This window comes from Megalops cyprinoides, chromosome 1 (assembly GCF_013368585.1).
Source record: "Megalops cyprinoides isolate fMegCyp1 chromosome 1, fMegCyp1.pri, whole genome shotgun sequence".
NCBI lineage: Eukaryota > Metazoa > Chordata > Actinopteri > Elopiformes > Megalopidae > Megalops > Megalops cyprinoides.
In genome coordinates this window covers 67,612,162-67,637,285 of record NC_050583.1, presented here as the reverse complement: position 1 = coordinate 67,637,285, position 25,124 = coordinate 67,612,162, and the positions used below count along the sequence as shown (strand labels likewise).

At 45.2% G+C, this 25,124-nt stretch overlaps 1 protein-coding gene across 4 annotated transcripts in view; it reads right to left on the bottom strand.

The window, feature by feature from the left end:
• Positions 1-464: 464 nt before the first annotated feature.
• Positions 465-25,124, bottom strand: part of mark1 (MAP/microtubule affinity-regulating kinase 1) — an 85,790-nt gene continuing 61,130 nt past the window's right edge. For 2 of the 4 annotated variants that reach the window (XM_036524033.1, XM_036524041.1), the window contains 15 exons: positions 20,776-20,824; positions 18,226-18,291; positions 17,201-17,271; positions 15,397-15,453; positions 14,493-14,729; positions 13,536-13,655; positions 13,081-13,180; positions 12,652-12,764; positions 10,183-10,336; positions 9,307-9,485; positions 8,254-8,351; positions 7,818-7,979; positions 7,110-7,367; positions 4,120-4,164; positions 465-1,098 (listed from right to left, as the gene is read on the bottom strand). In XM_036524033.1, the coding sequence (XP_036379926.1) occupies positions 747-1,098; positions 4,120-4,164; positions 7,110-7,367; positions 7,818-7,979; positions 8,254-8,351; positions 9,307-9,485; positions 10,183-10,336; positions 12,652-12,764; positions 13,081-13,180; positions 13,536-13,655; positions 14,493-14,729; positions 15,397-15,453; positions 17,201-17,271; positions 18,226-18,291; positions 20,776-20,824 (2,061 nt within the window). In that variant the 3' untranslated portion in view covers positions 465-746. The remainder of the gene's footprint in view (positions 1,099-4,119; positions 4,165-7,109; positions 7,368-7,817; positions 7,980-8,253; positions 8,352-9,306; positions 9,486-10,182; positions 10,337-12,651; positions 12,765-13,080; positions 13,181-13,535; positions 13,656-14,492; positions 14,730-15,396; positions 15,454-17,200; positions 17,272-18,225; positions 18,292-20,775; positions 20,825-25,124) is intronic. The other 2 variants (XM_036524049.1, XM_036524058.1) reach the window with 2 other exon arrangements.

The window sequence follows — 25,124 nt, the reverse complement described above, 5'->3', positions numbered from 1 at the left end:
GATGCAAGTTGTTTGCCTCTGATATACTGTAATTGAATATCCCTCTGATATTGTGACAACTCTGTGAGTCAAACTGTAACAAGGAAAAAAAAAAGAATGTGTTCCATCTGCAAGTAAAAATAAGCTTAAAACATTTATTCATAAAAAAAGAAAATAAAAACTTCACAGAGTGGAGGTAAACAATCTAAAAGACGTCAATAATATAAGGAAAGAACTTCAAACTCAAAAATTACAATATGAGACATTTAACATACATTTTCTGTACAGAAATCAAGACAACTATACAATACCTGTAGATGTTTTGCTATAAGATTCTTGTATTATACAACTTCTATGAACAGAAAACTCAACGAAACGCTCTACATATTTACCTGTACATGTGAAAAAGTTACTTTCTTTGTTTTCTGTCTTAATGGTAGTTCAGCATACGGAATTGAATTTTGCAGATCAGTAATAAGAAAGTTTCAACCTTATTGCAATGAGGGTCAGTTTTAATCACTTATGTTGAATTGGTGAAATGGTTACGGAGGCAAGAGGATTGAAGGGGGGGGGGGGGGGGGGGGATTTCCATTATTTTGTCCCCAACTGGCCAAATAATACAGCAGTAACCTCAAGTACCAGTACATTCGATATGGTGAACACTTTACACCACCTGTGAATCTACCCTGATCCCATCAACAAAAGTCTTTTTCGTTTGTTCCGTTTTCTCGGTTTTTCACTTTTTTCTCCTCTTCCCCTGCCGTTCTTCACAGCTTCAGCTCGTTGGCGACTTTGGATGCAATGTTCTTGAAGGCGATGGAGGTGCCCGATATCCTCTTGAAGCGCACGCCGTTGAGCGAGAGGCGGGGCAGCTTGCACACCTCCATCTCCCACTGGACCAGGTTGTCCTGCCGGGCGTCGCCGTGGACGCAGAAGAGCAGGAAGCGCTCGCGCTGCTCGTAGTCGCAGTTGTTGGCGTCCAGCACCTTGCGGATCTCGCGCATCATGTCCCCGGGCTCCATGGAGCTGGTGGTCTTCATGCTCCAGGTGAAGCGCAGCGACCGGGGCTTGGAGTCCTTGCTCTCCTCTTTGGGCTCCTTGGGCTCACCAGAGGTGCTCCTGGGAGGAAAAAGCGGGGCAGGGGAGAGAGACGTCACCATCACAGAACCCACGGTGCAGGCTATAACAGCTAAAAGCTAGGAGGACAAACTGAACAGCGTGGTAAGGCGCGATTACTGGTGATTTCTAAGTGAGGTACACAGCACGCTCATTTTGTACAGAAATCTTCATTTCCAGTTGTCAGTGTTAGTGGTCTCCATTCCTGAACCCGAAATGACAAACAATTCTACCGAATATTGCAATAGGGCCAAGGCCATTTTCTATAACTTGTAAGGAGAGAAACACATTTCTGCAACTCTTGCTTGTGAAGTGTTTAGTTTAGCTTGACAGAATCCAAATGGTACACATCAGAATTAACACACACATTCATGTTTGTACATCATGTTTATGATATGTATTACAAGCAACCCATCAAATCTAATACTGCCATGTAAAATCTGGAGTTCTATTTAACATTGAAAATCTTCCAAAAAAAAAAAGAATTTCACATTTTGTCTAATAGGGATCAAACTTTGAAAATAGCTGTGGAAAGGGAAGCTGGAGTTTCTAATGTAGGGCTAACTTTCAGCACCATTACAGTATTACAAGAAGTATTTGCGTGAATGCATAACAATGAAATATATTTACAACAGATCTGTGGTTTGATGGCTGAGCACATAAATAGCAGGCTGGTGTACTGCCTGACTGATTCAGTGCTTACCCTTGCCTAGGTCATGGACAGGATGAAAGTAACTTTTTTCTATAACTTTTAAATTTATAGTACAAAAAGGTAGTCCATCACCACAACTAGTTGTGATCTCATCCTTAGCTAAAGCATCCATATTCTTAAATCAGAGGGGTTATGCAGAAGCATATTTGTCTTAAAAACATCATTCTGCAGCAGCTGATGTTATTTAAAAGTGAGTTATAAACTCCCAGCACCATGTTACATCAACTAAACATGATCAATCTAATGTCCATTAAACTGCACAAGATAATACTAAAATCAAAAGCTGACAATGCAGACGAACAAATGCACAAAATATGAATAACCACTACAATCCACAATCAGATCACAATCCAAATCCACAATCCAAATCCAATCACAATACAAAGACTACGAGGCACAGAACACAGACAATTCTCTACTACACTGTACAGAGCTGTACTGAATCCATACCACACTGCACCACAGTGTGCAGAGACTGAGTCTTATCTTATGGGGAACTGCTGCTTCACCAGATGGTGGTATGACCGTACTGTACATACAATTGTGGAAATGAGCAGTGCCAGGCTAAAAAACGTCTCCCTGCAATGGACATTGACTATAAACAACATTATGCTAGTAATGTGCATTGAATTTTAAATAGAGTACAGTTAAATAATATCATGCCCATATCTGTTCAATATATTAGATTTAGAATCATACCCCTGATTAAACAGCAAATAAAAAAAATCCTGCACTGTGTACAATGTATGCACTGGATCATTTTATACTTTAAGGTTATACTTATTAAAACTAATAGCTGTACTACTAATTTCATTAGCATTTTAAGAACATTCTGAAGAGTCACATTTCTCTACAAGTCAACAATAAATCTACATCCAGTCTGTCTTTGAAAGTTCATTACTGTTCTATAATATATATACACATCTGACGGATTCCTGAACCTCAGTCTTGTCACACCGCAACACAACCACACATGACAACAGGAGATCCAGACTGTCTTTTTGCATAATTCAGATGTAACTGGTTGTTGTTCTTTGTGAGAAGTGGCTTCCATTTTGCCACTCCACCCCACACTATGGTTCTTACTATATCTTCCATGATATATTTAAGGCATTTGATATCTTTTACTAACCCTCCCCTGATCTGTACCTTTCAACAATTCAATCCTGGACATGTTTTCGTAGCTCCTTGTCTACATTTACATCTACATTTAATTATTATTATGAGTATCTATGATGAATACAGAAATATAAGTGTAATCACTGCTCATTGCTTTACGTTATGGATCTTACTGAACATTGCCTATACATTTGAAATCCTATCTAAAAACACCAAAGTATGATGGAAAAAAAAGAAAACAAGAAGGACTTTCCTGTGAGAGATGACATATGGTATGATAACAGATACTGTGGTGACTCATTTAGAAGACATTAATTAAACATAACCTTTGGGCACTAAATGCATCCATTTCAGTTTCTTCAAAAGTAAAATAATGCATTTCTGTTATACAAAGAGCAAACAACACCCACAAAACAAATGCCAGAACTCCCCAATCCCCACAAATCAAATAAAAAAAAAAAGAATCAATAAATCAACAAGTACAAGCACAAACAGAGTGATTATGCATGTTGTATTATGGCAATTAAATGTGATTTGAGAGGAAAAATGAAAGGGTACTTGGAAAATGATCTCATAATGAAACAGCCATATAAAATGTCACTGCGTATGGAGGCACCTTTACAATGACGTCAGCATGAATCCGCAACCAATGAGGCTGCTGCCTATGCTCCCTGCAAGGGCAGGAAAGCGTCTCACTCGTGCATGCACCACAGCTAAAGTGGAAAACAAAAACTTCACTGCCCCTGAAACACTGTGACCCCCCCAGCCAGGGAGAAAGCCACGGCTGTAGAGTCGAATTGACAGCCTACCCAGATAAGTTGTTTTCAAGCACTGTTTCCCATACAACCGAAAACCTGTTCACCTGCAAAGCCTTGCGGGCCGGCTTACGGCATAATAACCAAACTGATATTCAAAGAGAAGTCAATGAGAATGAAGAACCTTAGTACAGCTGGGTGAAACCCCTGCCATGGAACTACCAAACACTGGAACACTAAAGCCAGTGACGCAGGAAGTGAGTAATCTACCCTACGCTCTGTCCCCATCACTACAACTTGGCATATGCATTCCTTCACACTAAAGCATGTAGTGTCAAGCCCCAGGTGACATGTGATGCGATATGGTGAAATGCCTCTTTTTGGAAGGGGGGGGGAAATGCTTATGGAGCAACCTCACTCTCCAGGTTGCCGTCTCACCTTGGGGCGTCTGTCCTGCCACTGGCCTCGCCTTCGCTCGGGGCCCTCGGAAGCAATCAGAGCACAGAGTTGAGTGTCAGGGCAAGGCAGGGACCACACACTGACACAGACAAAAGGGGGGGCCAGGGTGGCTGCGGCTGCACGAGCGCAGCAATCAAAGGCTTCCTAAAAGAAACCTGGTATCGTTGTTGCCGAGATGACGGACATCAGGTTGTTTTTTTTTTTGTTTTTTTTTCCATTTAATACCAGGACTCCTTCATTAGAGAACGTGGAACATACCAAACAAAACAACATTCTCATGTGGTCTGCAGCTGTTTTCCGATCACACAGAGGGCTATGCCATACATGAACACTTAAAGAGAGGGTAGTGTGGCACAAAACCAAAAACGCTGCTTGTGAAACACCACGAACTGTTGTTGCAGATGTAAACACACCAATACTTATAAGACAGAACAAACACATTGAAAACATTTGCAGACACATGCATTCAACTGCAAGCCTGATATACCTTCATAATTGACATATAGACATGAATTTCATTCATGCTCCATTAAATTGTATCAAACTGTACATTGTCAACAGTTGCTAAATGACTATATGATTAAACTAGTGCAAACTGCTCAAATTATGTGGAATTCAAGACAGACCCTAAATATCCAATTGTTCTGCCTATAGTGCTAATGCATGGCCATGCCACACCGTTCCTGCAAAAAGCAAAGTTGACACAATCATCTTACTAGCTGTCTTAGCATAATTTGCATGATTTTTTGACTTAAAAGGTGTTTAACACTTGACTCAGTCCTTCTGCTCGGTGACTGGAGACGAAAGCCTATACACAATCCACCTCATGGTGCATCAGGCCATAAAGGCACTTGCAAAGGCAACATATACTGTTTACAAAAAATGGATTAGTACCTGTGACAGGGGTAACATTTAAATAGGCTGAATAGAAATAGAAAGAAATGTATTCTTTTCATTAAAATCAATATAAATAATAATCTTTGTTTCTGGAGGACTTCAGGACTGCTGGAGTAAGGCACTGAAATATCGACTACTTCCTCTTTACTACCAAGAGAAGACTGCAGGGTGCCAAAGGATTACTATGGTGATGTGTGCAGTAAAAGACCGCTGTGTAAGAACTTTCTCTCGTGGGTCATACCATTCCGATCTGGGGTTAATTCATCTACTTTGCCTAACTGCATGGCTCTGAACAACTGCTTGACCAAATGTATCTAAAATGTAGGGGTTTCCTCTGACCTAACAAAAGCAATTCTCACCTGCAGCAATATTTACGGAAAGTCTCAAGGACCGCATGCTATTGCGCAAAACAAGACTGTCCGCGTGGGAGAAGAGACGTAGGTTTGCGACAACGCTGACACACACGAGTACGCACCAACACGACGCCCAGCCGGGGAAACACAGGAAAACACAGCAGCGGTGCTGGACGTTTAAGACACTGTGGTGCAAAAAGTGTGGTGTGGGGTGTTTGTTGTCAGTCTGGGAACCGTGCGATTCAGACAGATGGGGAGCGAGGGGGTGCTTTTATGTGGCAGGAGCTGGGTCGTGTCACATTTCGGGTAAGGGCAGAATAAATCAGACGACACCCAAGGAGTCAGGGGTGCGGGCGCATGTCATTCAGCCAAGGGGGAGGGAGACGGGTGGGGGTGTGGGCAAGAACTCAGCATACTGTAGTCCTACCTCTTGGATGCCCTGAAAGATAGAGTTCTATAACAGAAGAAAATAAATCAGTCAGGTGTTTGTGAAGGAGGCAAAAAAAAAAAAAAGAAAAAAGTGTGAAAAGACGATCAATTCAGAACATATGCTGCCAGTGTCCTTTTGACCTAGGATCTGTCCTACTGTGTACGTGGAAGAGGTGGCAGAGATTACGCTGCTCCACATACCAAGATCGCAGATCCCTGTACATCACAGAAGACGCTTAATCTGACGGATGATGTTCCTGACAGTTTCTGGCCTTACATTTCACTAAATTACAAAGACAGCTGAGATCCACTAAAGGATGCCGGCAGGAAGACAGCAAAATAAGATATTTTCTATGACCATGAGACAGTAACTTCTATCCTTTGGGCTGACAGCACCCAGTGCACTGGGGCTGATAAAAATCAGGCTTGTTTTACAGTCTGCCCTTGAATTACAGACGATTGGTCAATGATACTGTATACTCAGCACTGCGTCTCCTGGATACGGGTCTTATCGAGAGAGTCACGCCACCGCTGGTTCAATACGTGTGCGGCCCAGGACAGGTGAGATGCCTTCAATAACAGTGGCCCCAAGGGTCTGCTGCTGCTGGGAATCAGAGTGACCCTGGGGTGTCCTTCTGCAGCTCTCTATTTATTTATTGACTGCAATGATATCGGCGTTGCCGGGACTCCATCCCGGATTGTATTGCCGTTTTGCTGCATGCCTGAGGGTGTGCCATTTTACTGCACAAACAGCACGGTACAGAAAACTGCAGCCATAGTGTCAATTCTCATTTTCTCGCTCTGAAAGCATACTGCTTAAGCTATATTTAAATAGGTTAACTATATATCTGAAAGCACTGTGTATCTGCAAATGTGCTGAATGAAACGGAAAGGCTGCCGTTTTTTTTCCTTTAAAGGACGACTATGGGTGTTCTAATGATAATGGCCGGTTGTTCACCTAATAATGATCTTTAACACATACCGTATTTGTGACTGAAAATAATTTTTGTGTTTAACGAAAAGGTCAGCACCAATTATAAACCAACGGAATGTAAAAAGAATTTACAGAAAAGCCTGTTCTGTGTTTACAGCAGTGTAAGAAAATGACCTTCGACAAAACATACTTTCTTGAGGAGTCTTGTCAGACTCCAAGCAAGTCAGACACAAGCTGAATGGGCCCAGTGTTTGTCCGGAGAGCGCTGCGGCTGAGAGGAGGAGTGGGAGTGAGAGTGCGGTGAGGGAGCGCTGTGTCGGACACCAGCGGCGCGCGCGCGCGGACGGGTCGCTGACCTGCGCACGAACTTGGAGGTGATCTTGCTGATGATGCCGGTGGAGGTGCCGCGGCGCGCCTGGGCGAGGGCGGCCGTGTCGTGGGACAGCGTGGGCGAGGCGGGCGGCCCGTTGTAGGTGGCGCTGCGGCGGTCGCGGAGCTGGGCGCCGTGGAAGGTGCTGCGGCTGGAGCTGCCGCGCGGGAAGCGGTTTCGGTCGGGCGTGGTGCTGCTGATGCTGTGGGCGGAGGGTGAGGCGGCCGGCGCCCGGGGCGTGGAGCTGCGGGGGGGGGGGGGGGGGGGGGGACAGGCAGGGGAGGTTAACACAGCACAACAGTGGGGTTGACGAGATTAACTGACGCCGGGGTGGTGTTCACATATGGGGGACAGGCAGGGGCACTCCACATTGTGAAACAATATTTAGTCAATTGTTACGTGTTCTTATAAGTTCATTTGCTTTGAGAGGATTTTCAATTGGTCCTTTGCCTTCAGAAATATGCGAAGAACAGATAAAGAGTGTGGCATATTGCACAGTGCAGTTCACGATCACTCATTAGGGCAAAGTGGGGCATGGCAACCCTTAGGAAAAGCAGTGAGCTGGCAGAGGCCAGGAAATGGACATCGTTTTCATCGTGTTTAGTCAGGCAACTGTCGCACTGCGTGATGTACTGGCTGAGTTGGCAACGGTAACCCGCCGCGGTGGCGGACCCCCGGCTGCGCCCTCACGCACCCTGGCCTGTACTCGCTGTTGTCCTCGATGGGCGGGAGCGTGGCTTTGCCGGGGTGGCCCGAGGCGGACATGGACTTGACGTGCCGAGGCCGGGTGGAGGCTGCTGCGGAGGCACCCGGAGAGGGGGACGTCCCGCCGGCGGAGGCGGACATCTCCGTTAAACTGGGGAGGGAGGGACGGGGTACAGGAAGGGGGGGGGGGGGGGGGGGGACAAAGCAGGGAAGAAGAAACCAAAATTCAACACAAAGCAATGCGCATAAAATGAACACTACGTCAATAAAACGAGTATACCATGCATAGAACTTTAATAGTCGGTCCAGGAGTGAAAGAAGCCTGATGGCCAGACTGATGCCGCCTTTACAGAGCGAGGGAGTGTGGGCGTTCCACGTCGGCGCGGGGCCGGCACGTGGCGTGCTCCTCTGGGAGACGCTTTTACCTGCTGTCCTTGCCGTTGGGGATGGCGGAGTAGCGCTCTGTGCTGGAGCGCTCGCACACGTACGTGTTCCTCCGGGTCATTCCGGTCCCCGTGCTGCTCTGTGGGGACACACACAGGAGACAGTCGCGCCAGCAGCTTCCACCAAACCCCCGTCGCACCAGTCACGACTCGGACTGTAAACTAGCGCGTGCAATAATCCGCCGACCGGACAATGCTTCACTATCGCGTTTCACTTTTACTGTCACAATTACAGAGACTGAAGGTGAAGAGAAGGTTGTACTAAAAGGTTAGCTGAAAGTTTCACTTCAAGAGTCATCAAAAATCTCCTCCGTCAACAATTCTTCTGCCGTTTATTAATTCTGTTTGTTGTAACTTTGCTTCCAGTGAAAGCAGATGCCATTCTTGGAAACATTTCACATCGCAGAGCTGTTGAAAGGCTCCCCATTAAAATGCAATTCTGGCCTCATTTGCAACAAGACACTAACAGCAGTACTGCCTAAAGCCTTTTCTAAATAAATAGCTATGGTTTACAAAGTTGGTTTTACAAGAAAGTTATCAGACTGGCTTGCTGTGTTTGTACTGGACCAACTGACAGGCACACAGACTTGTAAAATGTAAAAAAGTAAATAAAGAAGATATTTTCTAAATTAGTCATGGCCTTGTGTTTCACTCCCAGAGTGGTACCCCAGGGGCACGGGGAACAGAAGCATAAGATGCGTGTGCTGCTACAATTTTGGTGTCTTTTCAACTCCCGGGAAGACACTTAAACAGTGTCTACTGTTTACAGTGTACTACGAGTCAACTTACTCAAATACATTTGTATGCGTGTGTATGTGTGTTTGCCTGTTTGTGTGTATGTGTGTTTGCCTGTTTGTGTATGTGTGTGTGTGTGTGTGTATGTGTGTGTATATGTGTGTGTGTATATGTGTGTGTGTGTATGTGTATGTGTGTGTGTGTGTGTGTGTGTGTGTGTGTGTGTGTGTGTGTGTAGATGCATGTGGGTAAGAGCGTGCGCTGGCCCTGCAGTGGGGTCTCCAGGCTGCCGCCTCTTACCCCCTGCACAGTGGAGGACCTCTTCCTCTCCTGAGCTGCCAGCGGGGAGGCGGGCATCTCCTTGGAGCTGGAGGTGCCCAGCTTGCGGGAGGCATCCCAGTCTTCCTTCTTCTCGCTCTCCACGCTGTTGGCCTGGGCCCGCTTGGTGTAGGACACCGCCGGCGGGATGCTAGGCGCCACTGCGGGACCAGAGGCCTCGTCAGTTCATCCCGTCCCGTTTCAAGCACACAGCGGGAGACCCCAGCACCGCACAATCCCATTAACACAGCATATTCCCAGCGCAGCCCCTCTCCAATTACTCAACACGGGGGATTTCCCACGGCGTAGGCCAGGGAAAATAACACCACTCCCTCACTGGGCTGCTTGCTAATGAAAATAATTACAGCAGGGGCTTCTGGGATGACAGGGTCTATTGTGATGTCATCAGCATCTTTACATGATTAGCATCAGCTGAATGTATGTTCTGATTCACCCATCTAATTTCAAATAATGAAATAAAAAACTACACAATAAAGAATCTATGCTGCTCTGGTGAATGAAGCAGATGTGTTTTGAATGATTTTATTTGATGACTTTGACGCATGTTACTAAAATAGATGCAGTGTGTTCATATCTCTGACTGCTGAAATCACCAGCCATTAATCATCTCAACCTCCTTTTTCTGGTTTCTGAAGAAAAAAAAAAAATTAAGTAAAGGTAGATCACAGGCAAACAGTAACACAGAGAAGCAACACCAACCACATGCACTCAGGTGCTTCTCTTTCAGAGCTTGCTCGCAAACCTGCTAGATGAGTCAGCCGGCCAGAAGGAGGCGCTAGAGTGTAGGAGCACAGGCACATACTCGGCGATGGAAATCGCGCATGCTAATTTACCTACCGTGATCGCTGAACCGCCGCTGCTTCTGGTTGGCCGATATGCTGCGCTGGACCTTGGAGTGGGCTGGGGACTGTGTGGAACTGTTGTTGAGGTCGCTGCTGGGTCGCGACCTTTGACACAGGTTGCTGCTGGAGAGAGACTCGCTCCCTTCAAACTGTCGACGTAAATAATAATAAAAAAAGCTATCAGAAACAACCGAGTCATGGATGATAATAAGCTCGCCTTTAGGGGAGTGAGTAACTCAACCAACGCTTACTGGGTGCCTATGGTGGTCCTATGACAAAATAAAACTCAGCGAAAGTATTTGCTTCCACACACTAAACACCCAAGAATTGACCTAAAGCCTACTGACATGTGTGCTTGGTACATCCAATCAGACAAACCCTAGAGGCACATACAAATGCTTATTGACCTTTTTCAGATAACTTGAAAATTCCAAGCCCCAATCAGATTTGGTTTTAATTGCTATAGGAGCGAATGCCCCCCTTTCCACTTGAATCCTAACAAATTTCTAAAAGCACAACCTGGCAAAGCGGCTCTGAGCCTTGCTGTGTGACTTGCTGATCTGCCGGGGGAGCAGCACGAGCCCCCGTTGAGCTGTGCACGTGGGCGTTTTCCCTCCCGATCACATTGACGGGGGACAGCATATGTTTGCCGTTTGGATCATCTCGCTGCTAAGCCTAGTCAGTCCGCAGTCTTTTCGCCTCGCGACGGCCGATAGGTCAGAGTGAACCGGGAGTGTGGAGAATCGAGGGGAATTTCGTCAAACTCCGCGCCAAGCCGCCATCAAATTAGAGGGGCGAGAACAGTGGGACATTGTGAGGGGAGATCTGTCCCGCAGTGGCAGCTGTGCATTTGGGGGTTTGTGAATGTGCTGTTGGGAGGAAACATGCTACTTCTTTTCTGAGTGGGGCCATGTGACCGCTCTGTGAGGGCGCTGTGAGCCTGAATCAATCCATTTACGTCTACAGGCGTGCTAACCGATCAGATCTGCCGCCTCATATTCTTAGCCATCCATGTTTCCACTACTGCAGGATAAAAATCAATTATTTATTTAGTACCTCAAATGTCACAGTTTATTTTGTGGGGTCGATAATGACCGAAAGGCTAACTCGGTGTATGAAGCTCATACAGCAAGAATATGTTACACATGTCCACTATCACATGACAATATGCCCATCACATGACAATATGCATGTCCTAAAACCTCTATTACAGCAATGCAATGAACTATCCAAGTAACAGAGCTCTTATAGTCTCATGGGCTGTTGGCAGGACAGGCCTGGTCCTTTAGGGGTGCGTCTGTGGGCTCGGGCGCGGCACATGCGCTCCTGGGACAGGGAACAGGGGCCAGACTGAAGAACGGGTCAGTCACACACTACAGGCGCCCTAGTGCCAGGTGCCCCGTCGCTTGACCCGTCCCATCTCAAATACAGCCATCACTGAAGAACGACAAAACAGGCTCCTGGCAAGGCGGGGCAGCTCACGCCAGTATTGCCAGGATGTTCACTGGCATCAGTGCAACAGTGTGGGAGCAGGGGGGCTGGTCCACCTGAGGATTACTCCCTTCCTGTGTTATGTCCACACACGCAAGTAGAATACGAGCAGGTTCTAATACTATGCCTGCTACACAGAGTGAAAAAAAGGTTGCTTTTTTTGCGGTTATGGGAAATGCCCAATTATGCTTTGCATTATACTGCTATATGCTTGATAAGATTGTCATTTACCTCAGTTTTAACAGTTTCAACCTGGCCTTTGTCTCTAATGGAGCTCTGTAATGAGGAAAGATATGCTGGCTTGCATCCCAGGGTCACAGAGAGCACTCCTGCATTGAGCATTGAGGCTGTAAGCAGAACTACTGTGCAATGCTGCTTTTAACACTCCGGTTGGCCACCACCTTTGGAGGATTTCGGCAGAGCAAGCAAGACGACTCAAAATGTCCACGGGCACAAAAAGGGAATTCAGTCCAGAGGGATGGGGCCTGTGGGATCCCGTTGATGACAGCCTGCTTGGTTCTCCCGCCGTATTCTGCCACCGGCACTTGGGGAAAGTCCCTGCAGAGCTCTGGATAGCCAGCATGCTGCTCAGCCTCTAATCATGGAACCCATCTCAGTGAGCTGTCTCCATCAGTTACAACCACAACAGCCAGCTACTGTACCATTTCACAGGAGCAACAATGCTGCATAGCTGTGTCTGCCTGAAAGGAAGTCAGCTTTGTCCACCAGCCAGCTACCCCTCTGTGGCACGCAGCCAGTCTGACAGCTCTCTACTTAAGGAATTTACACCTTGTACTTAATTTGAGCTAATTAAAAAGGATATTATTTATTTTATTCATTTTATTCAGTTAAGGAAGGCGGCCTTAGTAATGTGGTGAAACCGACAGTAGTTGCTAGTGCTACACTTAGGATGCATGCAGCTGGTATGGTGGGGATTTGCCCTTCCGTGGGATGGCTTGGTTCTTGGACTTACCTCGGGAGGTTTCCGTCCCAGCAGGAGGTACGTGGCCATGACCTCGTCGTACTTCTGTCCCACTAACGACTCCGTGATCTCGTCTTTCGGGAACCCCATCGTCACCATCAGATCTGCAGGTCGGAAAAACAGAGGCGGCGGTGACGAAAGGGCAATACTGACACAGCGCGAACGCAGCCAGCTACCGGAACGATCTGTATGGGTGGAAACTGCATCTTCAGCCGTGAATGACGTCGACCCACACCCACAGGACGTTCTCAGATCTCAAGCATTTCAACTATTGTGTTTGAACCAATCCATCAGCCATGCAGGGAGACAAGGAGTGCGCGATTTGTCAAAGACTGCCAGAAAACAATGGCTCTCTGAGGAAAACAGGGCTCTCTGTGACGCGCGCGACGGCGATGGCTGCTTCAGGCCAAGGACACTGACCTATCCTTTTGGTGTCATTAAAATCTGGCTCCGGTTCAATGTACGGCTTCAGCTCCTCTTCCTCGTGGCCCACGTTCATCCACCGGTCTTTCATTATTTGCTGTGAAGCAGGGCAGAGGCACAGACACCATTACAATTGCGCAGAGTGAGATGGTCAGCAGGACAAAGTGGTCCGTTTTCAAAATGCAGCTCTGGTCTTTGCAAAACCAGACACAAAAACAAGACTTCTAATACGCTGCGATCACAGCTGCATAAAGCTATTCTTCAACGGTTTCATTTCGGAGTCTGTGAGGGTCATTTTGCAACTGTGTTAATATGCTGTATCCAAATAAAAATCTGGCCATTTTAAATTTGACCTCAGTGTGCAAAAGGAGAAAGCGAACATCTTGGGAGGACGGAACCTGCCCCAATTCTTAAGTTGCTGGCTCAAAGGACATGTGTGTTGGGGGGCTTACCTCCAAACTGCCTCGTTTGCAAGGGTTCAGAACCAAGAGTTTCTTCAGCAAGTTTTCACAGTCTGTGGACATGTAGAAAGGGATACGGTACTTCCCACGCAGAACCCTCTCTCTCAACTCCTGCGTAGCAAGACAAATACATGACATAGGCAAGCTTGTTTCATTCTCCCTTCAGCAAAGCGGTAGCTTTATGAAACGGATATTACCTGTGTGTTATTATAAAAGGTTACATAGGTTAACGAGTTAATGGCTGACACCTAGACTTGAAGGGTTTGGACCGCTGAGAAAACGTAGTCTCTGAATGTTGATAACAGCATGTTGCTTTTGTCATGCCAATGCTATACGGATGGACTATTTGGTCTCAAACCACACCGGGAACATGTTGATATATATGAAAACCTTGTGTTATGTACATTTTCAGATTCCACACAACAATACAATACAAAGGATTTGGCAAAGAATACTTCATAACTGACCAACACCTATCAGTATTTTATCATAAGGAAACAGAAACATAATGTGTATGCATGGAAGTTAGGCATGAAATGGGATGAAATGATGTTTGTATGTTTAAAATCATAATCCTAGAGTGGTGTTAAAATATAGTCCTCTGAAATAAACCAAAGCTTCTTATTCAATTCATAAAGCTTAGGAATGCCAGGAAAGACAACATTTTCAACAAGTCAAGTAGGTAACAAAAAAAATAATAAAGAAAACAGCACTGTAATACCGTAACACACAACTGCTTTTATCGTTTATTTTTTGCTGCAATTGTTTGTGAAAATAATAAACAAACTTGGGAAGAAAAAATAAACACACTACAAGACTTAACAATCCGATATGTATCTTTGTGACTTGGAAGTAAAAAGAAGACATCGCCTTTGCTCCTAATCAAAATCCAATGAGAGGTCTATCTATTAGAACTGAGAGTTAGCTTTCGGTAACTGAGGAGGTTACCTTTAGGTTTTGGCCATCAAAAGGGAGCGAGCCGCTGACCAGCGTGTAGAGGATGACCCCCAGGCTCCAGACGTCCACCTCGGGCCCATCGTACTTCTTCCCCTGGAAGAGCTCGGGCGCGGCGTAGGGCGGGCTGCCGCAGAAGGTGTCCAGCTTGCTCCCGATCGTGAACTCGTTGCTGAAGCCAAAGTCGGCGATCTTGATGTTCATGTCGGCGTCCAGGAGCAGGTTTTCCGCCTGAGTGGTGGGGAGACACATCGCAGTGAAGCAACGGTAAAACCTGCCGGCTCTGAAATCCCCGTGACGCCGCTGCGGTTGGTCATGGTGACGGGGGGAGTGAGGCTAGGGGAACCCCTGAAACGGACGCGGCTCTCATGAATCCTTGTTTTCCCACATCGGTTAGAGCAAACAAAAAGCTACCGTTTTTTTTTTTTTTTTTTTAGATGATCAACACAACCGTAACTGAAATGCAACACCCTCCCAGATTACATGCTAAAAAGATCTGGGGAAGATGCACGCTGAACCGAGGCTGTCAGCTGAGAACAGCCACAGAATGAACCATTCTCACCAACCTGAACTTTCACCGTTCGATACGCTGAAGTCTACATAAGAGCTCCTCTGCCTCTTTCAGCAGCGCTGAAAAAGACCTGACTCCCACACAAGGGCGCAGAGCTGTTATTATTAGTAATGTCATGTGATGTAGCAGACGCACTTATTCTGTGCGACTTACAAAGTGACATAAGTGCAATACAGCAACGAAAATCTCTGCCCGGTTTCCTTGCGTACCCCAGAAAACATATCTTAGGTGAAAATACATCATTAAAACGCAACGTATTTAATACGGATCAGATTGCAATGAACTGAGGAACGAAATCTGCACGGGGGGGGACAGGGAGCATCTCACCTTGAGATCCCTGTGCACGATCCGCTTCTGATGGCAATATTGCACTGCAGAGACAATCTGAAAGACAAACGGCAACGATGCATGTAACTGGCAAAGGCTCTCCTTTTCACCGATTCCACAGTCCATCGAATTTTCCGTTGCTTTTTCACACCTGAGGTAATATGCACCAGCATCTGTGTAGTGCAAAAAAATAGGGCCTACGAAGAATGTTCGCACAACGTTGCTGCAATGTTGTAGCTATGTGAAAATGTTCCATTAATGTTTCAGGAACGCTGTGTGAGAGTGGTGGGCGAGTGGGAGGCATTTATTACCCGAGGCAATTTGCCTCATCTTCTCTCTGTATACCTGAGGAAACGGCTTCTACGCAGACACATAAATGCTCTCATGACACTTGCTGTAATGTCGAGGCGACGCAAAGACGCTGTTATGAAACAGGAATTTCTGGGGCTGGCTGGGTAAGCCTGTGGCCCCCCCGGGGGACGCTTTCACTGTTCTGACAGCTGCGCGGTGGGAGCGGCTCTTATTTTCGGAGGCCGAAGTGCAGGCAGCGCTGTCTGAACACGCGAGCTTCACCCACGGCCTCCCGCTGTAGCCCGCTGTGGGGCGGCCACGGGCCTGACTGACGCGCGAGACAGCGGGACACCACACGCCGCCCGAATTACAGCCACCTGCCTGCCGTCCATACGCCCAGTTTATTTGCGAATTAGGGCCCTTTAATTATCCCCGACTGCCTCCTGCGAACCAGCAAACAAATACTGCTTGAAGCCTCATGTCATCTGAACTAAACGACATTTCAAATGAATCACTGAGGAGGGCACCTCATGTGCTGTGATAATGGAGCTAATGCTGCTCTAACGGAGGCGTAATTGATGGCAATTAATGACCTCCAGCAAGGGGGGGGGGTTAATACAGGCCTAATCAGTCCCCTGAGATAACACACAAAGAGAGCCCCTCTTCATTCATAAAGCTCCGCTATTCGGATATGACTCAACATTTTCAACAAAGGCATTTGGAAATGCAGTGCTGTACTGTCTGCCGTCACTAGATGTCAGCAGGTAGAGCTCAAGGGTGGCGTTTCAGTCAGTGAGCGAGAGCCTTCTGTTGTACACTGACCCGTCCGCTGGTGTGCGTGTGGAGCACAGGTTACAGTTTTGTACAGGTAATCCGCAGCTTCCGTAGCCACTAGTCTTTATGTTATGACCTGATGGCCCAATAAAATAATTCATAAAGAAGGCATTGTATGGAATGTAGAACTTTGAAATTGGTATGAAAAACACATGCAAGCACGCACGAACACACACGCACGCACACACACACACACACACACACACACACACACGAACCAGCCAAAAAAAGGACACGCACACAAAACCCAAACACAGACAGCTTCACAGCTGAGGTAAATTTTCAATAATGTATTTCACTGACAACCTTGGTACAGTGCAAAAGGTAAGCTTCTTCTAAATCCGTTGATCAAGGTGCATATATCCTTCTATGTACAATGAATACAAAGCTGTGTCTGTCCGGTCCTCAGGTTAAATTTATCACCTGAAGGCTGGTGATAAATTTGTATTTGGAGCACGTAATACAAACAGCTGTCCCCCATCTGTGTCATCTAATTCCTGGACATGTGTCTCCTGCTGGAGCAGAGATTGATGACAGACTGCACACAGGGACCATAACAGGAATGTCAGGCGCATGGTTAAGACTCCACAGTGATAAACGCAGAGCTGCTCTGAACCGTGTGTGTGTGTGTGTGTGTGTGTGTGTGCGCGCGCTCACTGGGAGGGGATGCTGGACTCACCTGTCGAAACTTCGCTCTCGCCTCCTTCTCTTTCATCCTCCCATGTGCAACTAAGTAGTCAAAGACTTCGCCTGGAAGCAACAACATCGCCGGCATCTTTAATGGGACCGCACGCGTGAAGACAAAGCAAAAGACACATACTCTGGGCCAAATCGGAGTGAGCGGCTACGCTTTGATTTGGGATTCCATCTAAAGTGCAGCTGGCCACTGGAGGTTCAAGGGCTTCGGGTCTGCGGTCCAACTCAAGCATAAAGGACTTAACTGGAGCCCTTGTTTGTCTGGGAGCTGTAGTAGCCTATGGCTCTAGGTTTCAGTCAGATGCTGCTTGTGGCATTTCTGCAACCCTTGGGATCAGGGGCAGGCACCACTGTGGTTAACGCTGGGACATAACTTGCACCCGAGTCCCTTTCCCTACTTGAGGCAGCAAATTCAGGGAAAGACAGCTGAATTTGGGCATGTTATGGCTGCCCTTTCCCTTTATCATCCCTTCAAGATGTCGAGATAACAGTCACCTGTATACAGTAAATAATATAGTCACCAGTATAGCTCAGAGTGAAGTGATGGAGGGCTGTGGAGATTTACAGGCCCAGTTTAACAAAGGCAGCCAACAGCCCGACTGGTCTTTTTTATCAACAGCGTAAATAAGGAGCGGGGAGTTAAGCGAGGGAGGGCCCCGTTCCAGCGCCCCGCAGCGCATCACGGTTCAGGGCCCCCCTCCTGCGAGAAAGGTGTTCCCCATCAGCAGACCTTTCCGGCCCGCGTCTCATAGCGTTAGACCGGTTGAAAGCATGGAAATGTGGGAAAAAATAGGAAACGTAAATTCACCAGACCGGGGACACGGAATTCCGACGCTCGTCTGAGCGACTCCTGTAGATGATGTTTGTCAGCGATGGCAATTATTTGCTCACAAATTTCCTTCGCTTCACTTATTTTGGAGGGCAGGCGGGGGGTAGCGTGTGTCACTTGAGGCTGTCATAACAGTCACAGACAAGGATTTGCGTTTGTAACTTCATTTTTGCACTTACCTCCACTGGCGTACTCCATTATTAAATAAAGTGTCTTCTCCGTTTCAATAACTTCAAATAATTTAACTGTGGGAAGAGAGGAGAGGAGTAAATGTTAAAGCACCAGGGGAAAAAAAAAACAAATCAGAAATGAGTTACAGTGACACACAATGCTATATCTGACGATTACTGTATTTCAGTAATGTGGTATATCGGGATTATTTTTACTCAAATTCCAGGGTACTCTCTCATCGTTGAGGGTATCTGTAAGCACTTTCAATTTTACTGTGCTGTTTATATGTGAATTAGAATGTTTGCTCATTGTGAAAAACAATTACCCTTGACTGGTTTCTGAATACGAAATGACGATAATTTCCCTGTCTCCCCTATCTGCAGCTCACCAGCCACCACTGCACTGCAGTCATTTAATTAATAGTTAATTATCTGTTACACTGTCATTAACCTACTTAACTCACGAAGACAATCAGAGAGGTTAACTGCAAATGAAGAAACTGAATGTTATAAGTAACATCTAGGGTTGTTTTGTAAGGCAATAAAACCCCAGCACAATGTCTGAATGAAAGCACCAATCATCTACAAAACATCCTGGTATGGGCCATCGACAAAGAGCCACGGCTCTGACTAAACACTCTCCAAAGAATTCCTCTTCCAATACTTGACTTTTTTCCCCCCCCCATAAATCCTAAATTAAATTCAAGCTCCGATTAGATATAATTACGACACGTTTAATCATTTTCAGAAAGGCATTTGGCGATTTGAATGTAGTGCTGTACCCGATCCACACTGTTGCGTGGACTAAGATTGATAGCCATCCATCTGCAGGATCCTGGAACTAAACACCAGGGAGTGCTAAGGGCTATGCCTGCAATGCCCTGCTACTTGAATAGCAGAGGAGCGCCCCATTTCATTAGCCACAAAAGACAGTGGGACATCGGGACTGGAGGTACGCTGACCTCGGTCAACTGTTAAGGCTTCCAATTCCAAGAGGAAAACGCACAGATCAAATCGGCGACTCCTTTTTTTATTTTCACTATGAGTATAGAGATGGTATCAGCTTTTCAGACTGAAGGGCTCCCAAAGCGACAGAAAAAAAGTGAATCGCTATCAATCAGAGGCATATGCTTTCCTTTTCTTTTGACAAAGTGCAAAGATAAGAGTCACACAGTTTCAGCTCATGACTTATGGTGTAATATAAGTAAAGATATCTGGGACAAGCACTGCCTTGGGCCTATGACATGCTCATGTATTGTGCTGTACAGTTAGGCATTGACATTACACTCACATCTGCATTAAACAGAAGGAGGTAAAAATCTGCATCCCTCCCAGAGCTGACTGCTGTATCTACATATGTACATACTGCCAATGCATCTGGTTGTATGTCTACAACACAGATACTGGAAAAATGAATACCACAAAAGAGAGATGAAACATTGACACTAGGGTAAAGTGGAGAGCTAGGTGAACACTGAGGAGTCCCCATAAAATAACAAAAATGATTAAACGGAATCATTAAAATTACTTTATATTACAATACATTATTGTCATTTAGCAGACGCTCTTATCCAGAGCGACTTACATACAGTAGGTTGCAATTTTACCCATTTATACAGCTAGATATTTAATGAGGCAACTGTGGGTTAAGTACCTTGCCCAAGGGTACAACAGCAGTGCCTTAGTGGGGAATCAAACCAGCAACCTTTTGGTTATGAGCCCTGCTCCTTACCGCTACACCACACTGCAGGGAACTACAGTTGCTTTTCATTCTTAAGGGCTAAACTGAAATTGCTCAAAATGAGATGTGACTTTCAGGGTGTAAACAGACTCTTAATGGGAAGTTGGACAGAGGTAGGGGGCACTGCGCTCTGAGTGAGTGACACAATCCTGACGATGACTAGGTTTCTGGAAGTGATTAAAAAAAAAACCCCAGAGCAACATGAGCTCACGGGCACCTGCACTAATTTCCCCCTAATAGCTGATCCAACCCCAAAAATGAAAGGTTTGCGTGAGGAACTGAAAACAGAGGAGGCCGCCACAGAAAGTGCCCCACAGACCTGGCGGGCGGGACAGGTTCCGCTTCAGTTGATGGGGGGGGGGGAATAAATCAGGAGTGAGGTTAAAAATCTTTTCCTCCTTGCTCTTAATGGTGCCATCATCCTGCAGCTTTTTCCCCATGATGGTTTATAAGGGTACTTCAGTCCCCGCATGCGGGATGGGCCTCGCAACAGAGCTGCATTTCAACGCTGGAGGGACAGAGCCGGCCTTATATTGCGGAAAGCAAGCAAAGGCTGGGACTTGGGACCGGGGACTGAAGCTCCTTCACACATCTGCTAAATTCCAGCACCCAGATCATTTCTGTAATGAAGGCACTTTGTTGCACTGCGCACGGGCCGTGCGTGACAGAGCGAGAGAGGCAATCTGATTCCTTCGATAAACCTTCAACTTTTTCTTCTAAAGCAGCACCGGGAATGGGAAAACCTTAAAATAAATAAATAAATAAAAACAGGGACACTAAATTGGGAAGATACGGAGAGATAATTGTCTTGGGCCTACCGATATTCGGGTGATTCAAGATCTTCATTATCCTGACTTCGCGGAAGAGCTGTTGAGATAAGAAAAGATAAGACATCGTTAATGATGCAAAAACACTCACTGAAGAAATCAGGTCAGTGCATCAGAGAGGCTTTTACGTTGTGTGCCTTGGTATTACTTCTCCTGTCTGTAATGGGCTCAGATGGGACAGGAACGCAATTTTTCATTTTGCACACACTGAGATCTGATGCACTTCTCAAAGATGTACAGTGCCCACCTGGCTAAAGAAACGGCAACCGCAAAGCAGGGCGTTCCGCTATGCTTTCCCGTTTTCCTTCACCAAGCAGCGAAAAGGCCATCAAATTGCAAGCTGTTGCTGGTCCATTGTGGCGGCAGTGTAGAATAGTGGTTAAGGAGCAGGACTCGTAACCGAAAGGTTGCCGGTTCGATCCCCGCTAGGACACTGCGGCTGTACCCTTGGGCAAGGTACTTAACCCACAGTTGCCTCAGTAAATATCCAGCTGTATAAATGGATAACATTGTAAAGAACTGTAACCTATGTAAGTGGCTTTGGATAAAAGCGTCTGCTAAATGAATAAATGTAAATGTAAATGTAAAATTGTGCCTTAGCCCCTCAAGGCTCCCAGAAAAGGAACCTGCCTGCTTGCCATGGCAGCCGATGACCTCTTTCACGGCGTGACACTACAAGACTGGGCCACGGGCTCTTTGTGCCACCGCGCCGGCTGCGTGCCCAACTCACGCTGCAGCCGAGTCAGCTGAAAAGAGCGGGGGACAGGGCAGCAACAAAGAGGAAACGCTCCGGTGACATTTGAATCGGGCGCATCGGGATTAGCGCTAGCCCAAAAGGGGGGGTGATGGGGTGGCTTGAATCTCTCCGACGGATTGCCGTCTCCACGGACCCAGGCTCTAACTCCTGCAGCACACAGATAAGGGGCAGTGTTACAAGGCTCCTGGCGTTTTGGCACCCCTCAGGCACCGGGGACATCGCCCGCCTCCGAGGTTTCCTCCCGACACACCTTCCTGCTCTTAGCACTTCTCACTTTTCAAAAAGGGACAGAGGGGGGAAACAACACCTCTTCTCCTGTCCTCGGCGGACAGAAGAAAAGGTGTGACTTAAAATGCAAACAACCAGCGTAACAACATATATGCCCTTTGCTCCTTGCTTTTTCAAGCCTTGGCTTGCCTGTCCTTCTGTCTCAGCAATTAGCACAGCTACAAAAAACAAAACAGATTTTGAAGCATGCGCAAGGCAAAGTAGCATTAGGTATACATATACATCCATGCTTTTAAAATACTGAACTCAGGTAGATTTTATACACATACATTATGTGTGTATAGCCATTAAGAAATACTGAACCAAAAGTTCCAGTTCAGAAAAAGCCAAGAAATTAGACATATTAGATTGTGACTTGTGTCTCATTATTAATCCTTCAATGAACTGAAGTGTGACCATGGTATCGTACTCTTGCAGAAGATACAGCAGCTGTGATGTTTAATTTATGCAGGTATTCAGTGCAGATCTTCAACCAAAATAACACTGCTGGAGCAAAGCCAGGCTGCTGGGGACTTCATTTAATGAGTGTTGCAAAGTGTTGTTGCAAGAGCTTACAACAGCATGATGCTCCGATTCGTACAGTACACCAGGGGATTGTAATTCAGGAGAGGCTCATCTGGAACCCCTCCAGACTTTAATCTCTATGGGAGTTTTAACTTTAATGCTTTTAAGACCAGGTAAAGTTTCTGACACCAGAAAGAAACACTTGTAGTACTGCCCTCAAATCCGGGGATGAGAGAAAATACTGATAAACTGCCTCCCTTTTTTGCATGTAAACATGAGGATTATTTCCACGACAAGATTATTAATCAGTGGAGTGGTGAATTATTCAGAAGTAGAGGGCCTTAAAACACAGAATGTGCTTGCTGTACTGCAATGCCTTCTATGATCTTGTCAGGAGTATCTGAATACTAATACTACCACTCATTTCAGCTGTCAACCATTCATGAAATTATTACAGTAGAGTTGGCCTACAACTCCTTGTAAATTACAGTCCAAATCAGAACAAAGGGTGAGACTGATTAGCTGATTATTCGATGATTCAAACATGAAGAATGCAACTTTGATTGACTGTTCAGGTAGCTAATATTCAAATGTTTCTTTCACCATAAAAACCCTATCTGGCTGCCTTGACCCCATGCTGAATCAGTAAAGATTGGCAGGAAGGCAGGAAAGCAGGATGGGTTATTTCTTGCATCTGCTATTTGCCAAGATGAATACTTGTAGTGTAGTATATGTTGTTGATTAATTATTCTGACTATGAAATATCAGCTATGAAAAATCCTATGATGCACATTCCTAATATGACAATGCAAGGTGAAAAATAAACTACAAAAACATGCATATGAATCCTTGCAACAGAGCAATAATAATAACACATATTCATATTAAATTTCTTCTATAAGACATCTGTTGTTGTTAATTTAAACAAAACTACAACATCTTCTGCCTTTGCATTTACTTAGTAAGGCATCCTGACTTAAAAAAAAAAAATCAGTTCACTTCAGCCTTCACAATATGTGTAGGAGGTGTGAATTTTAAGTAGCAGTAGTAGCACAATACTTGAAATGTACACTGCTTGGACTAGAGCAGTAGGACTTTGGAGTGTTAAGCAAGCAGCACAAAACCAAAGCAATACCAGTTTGATAAACAGACTTTAATTTAATTAAAATCCAATAAAAATAGCCACAGTGAGTCATTCATAAGGATTTCAGCTCTGAATGTTATGGAAATCAATCAAATTTCATAACAGGAGATGCAGTCCTCTCCAAAGAAATACAACTGAATTCTTATCACAGTAAAATTCCATCTTCTGAAGCCATCCTCTCAAGTTAGGAATAGGGTATTTCAAAAATCAGTACTGTAGAAGCATATGTTCATTGTAATGCTGTTATGCTTTCTTAACTCAACCATCCTATCCTACCTAAACTCAGTCTCCCATGTGCAGCTGCCTGAGTCTGTCACTAAATGTATCATGATATAAACAAGCCTAAGTGGGGCAAGGTAAATGTTGGCTAGCGTATGAGGCTATATAGTTAGTGGACCAGATATGGCTATGTTGCTAAATACATTTAAAAAGAAGGGAACAGGGTTTAAAAATTCAAACAAACAAACACAAAACATATGAAAGACAACTGTTGATTCTTTAGATATAAACAGAACATAAATAAACACAAATATACACAAATAACTTTGTTGGTCATTATTTATATAGAAACAGAAAATACTTTGAACATAATTTGATGTTTCTAGTCTATTGTCAGAAACAGAATGAGTAGGGTGAAAAACATCAAGGTAGCTAAGTGGCTAATCAAGGCTAGATTCAGCAGTCTTACTGATATGATTTGGCAAGCTAGCAAATGTAAGAATTAGAGAAAAATTAATTTAGCTAGCTAGCTAACATTCCCTGGAAAATATCAACAAATATGAAAATGATCAGAAATGATCATGGTAAAGTAAAAAATATACAGTAAATAATCACAGAAACACATTTGATGTTCATTACATCAGTTAATCCTAGATATTAGAAAACTACCTAAATAAATTGAAATATGGCAGCCACTGAATACACCCCTTGAATAAACTAACTAGCTAACTTCCTAAAAAGCAAGTGTTTAACATACATTATATTCCAAACCTCTTGCTTCAGAACAATGTTAGCTCTGACTGTCGTTGAGACCAATTGAATTGATACTACTACCACTACTACTACTACTACTACTAATAATAATAATCCTACAGAGGCTAATTTTGAAGTTTTTGATTTTTTGACAACTTCCATTCAATTATCAAAGTTAAGAAAAAAAATTAAATATTTGAAGGAGTTGGGACCCTGTTATAACGCGCAATATCAGAACTTCCGTTACGATAGGCTGACTGAGTTTGTCTGACAACCTGTTCTGAAATGGCAATTGTCCTTACTGGTATTCTGTCTGTGAGATAGCAGAGCATTTAACAATATTACAAAGTTAAAACAGTTTCTGTTATATAAACTGCCCCAGAACTACTGAGCCAAGTGTTAGGTTTTATAGCGCTATCCGTTACATTTTGCGGGTCGTGAGGGTACCACGGGTGGCCTCTGCATTACTCCACAGACCTGTAACAGTGTCACCTGAGCTGCTATTTTCACTTGCGTCACACAACAATGCTCTTGGTATGTGACACTGTAGACGCACCGTACGGTATAGCAAATTCTTCTTAAAGGAACTCTGTCAGTTGTGAATTGCTGATCTGCACAGCTAGTTCTATGAAGCAATATGAGAAAAGTGAAAAGGTGTGTCTTGTACAGGCTTTG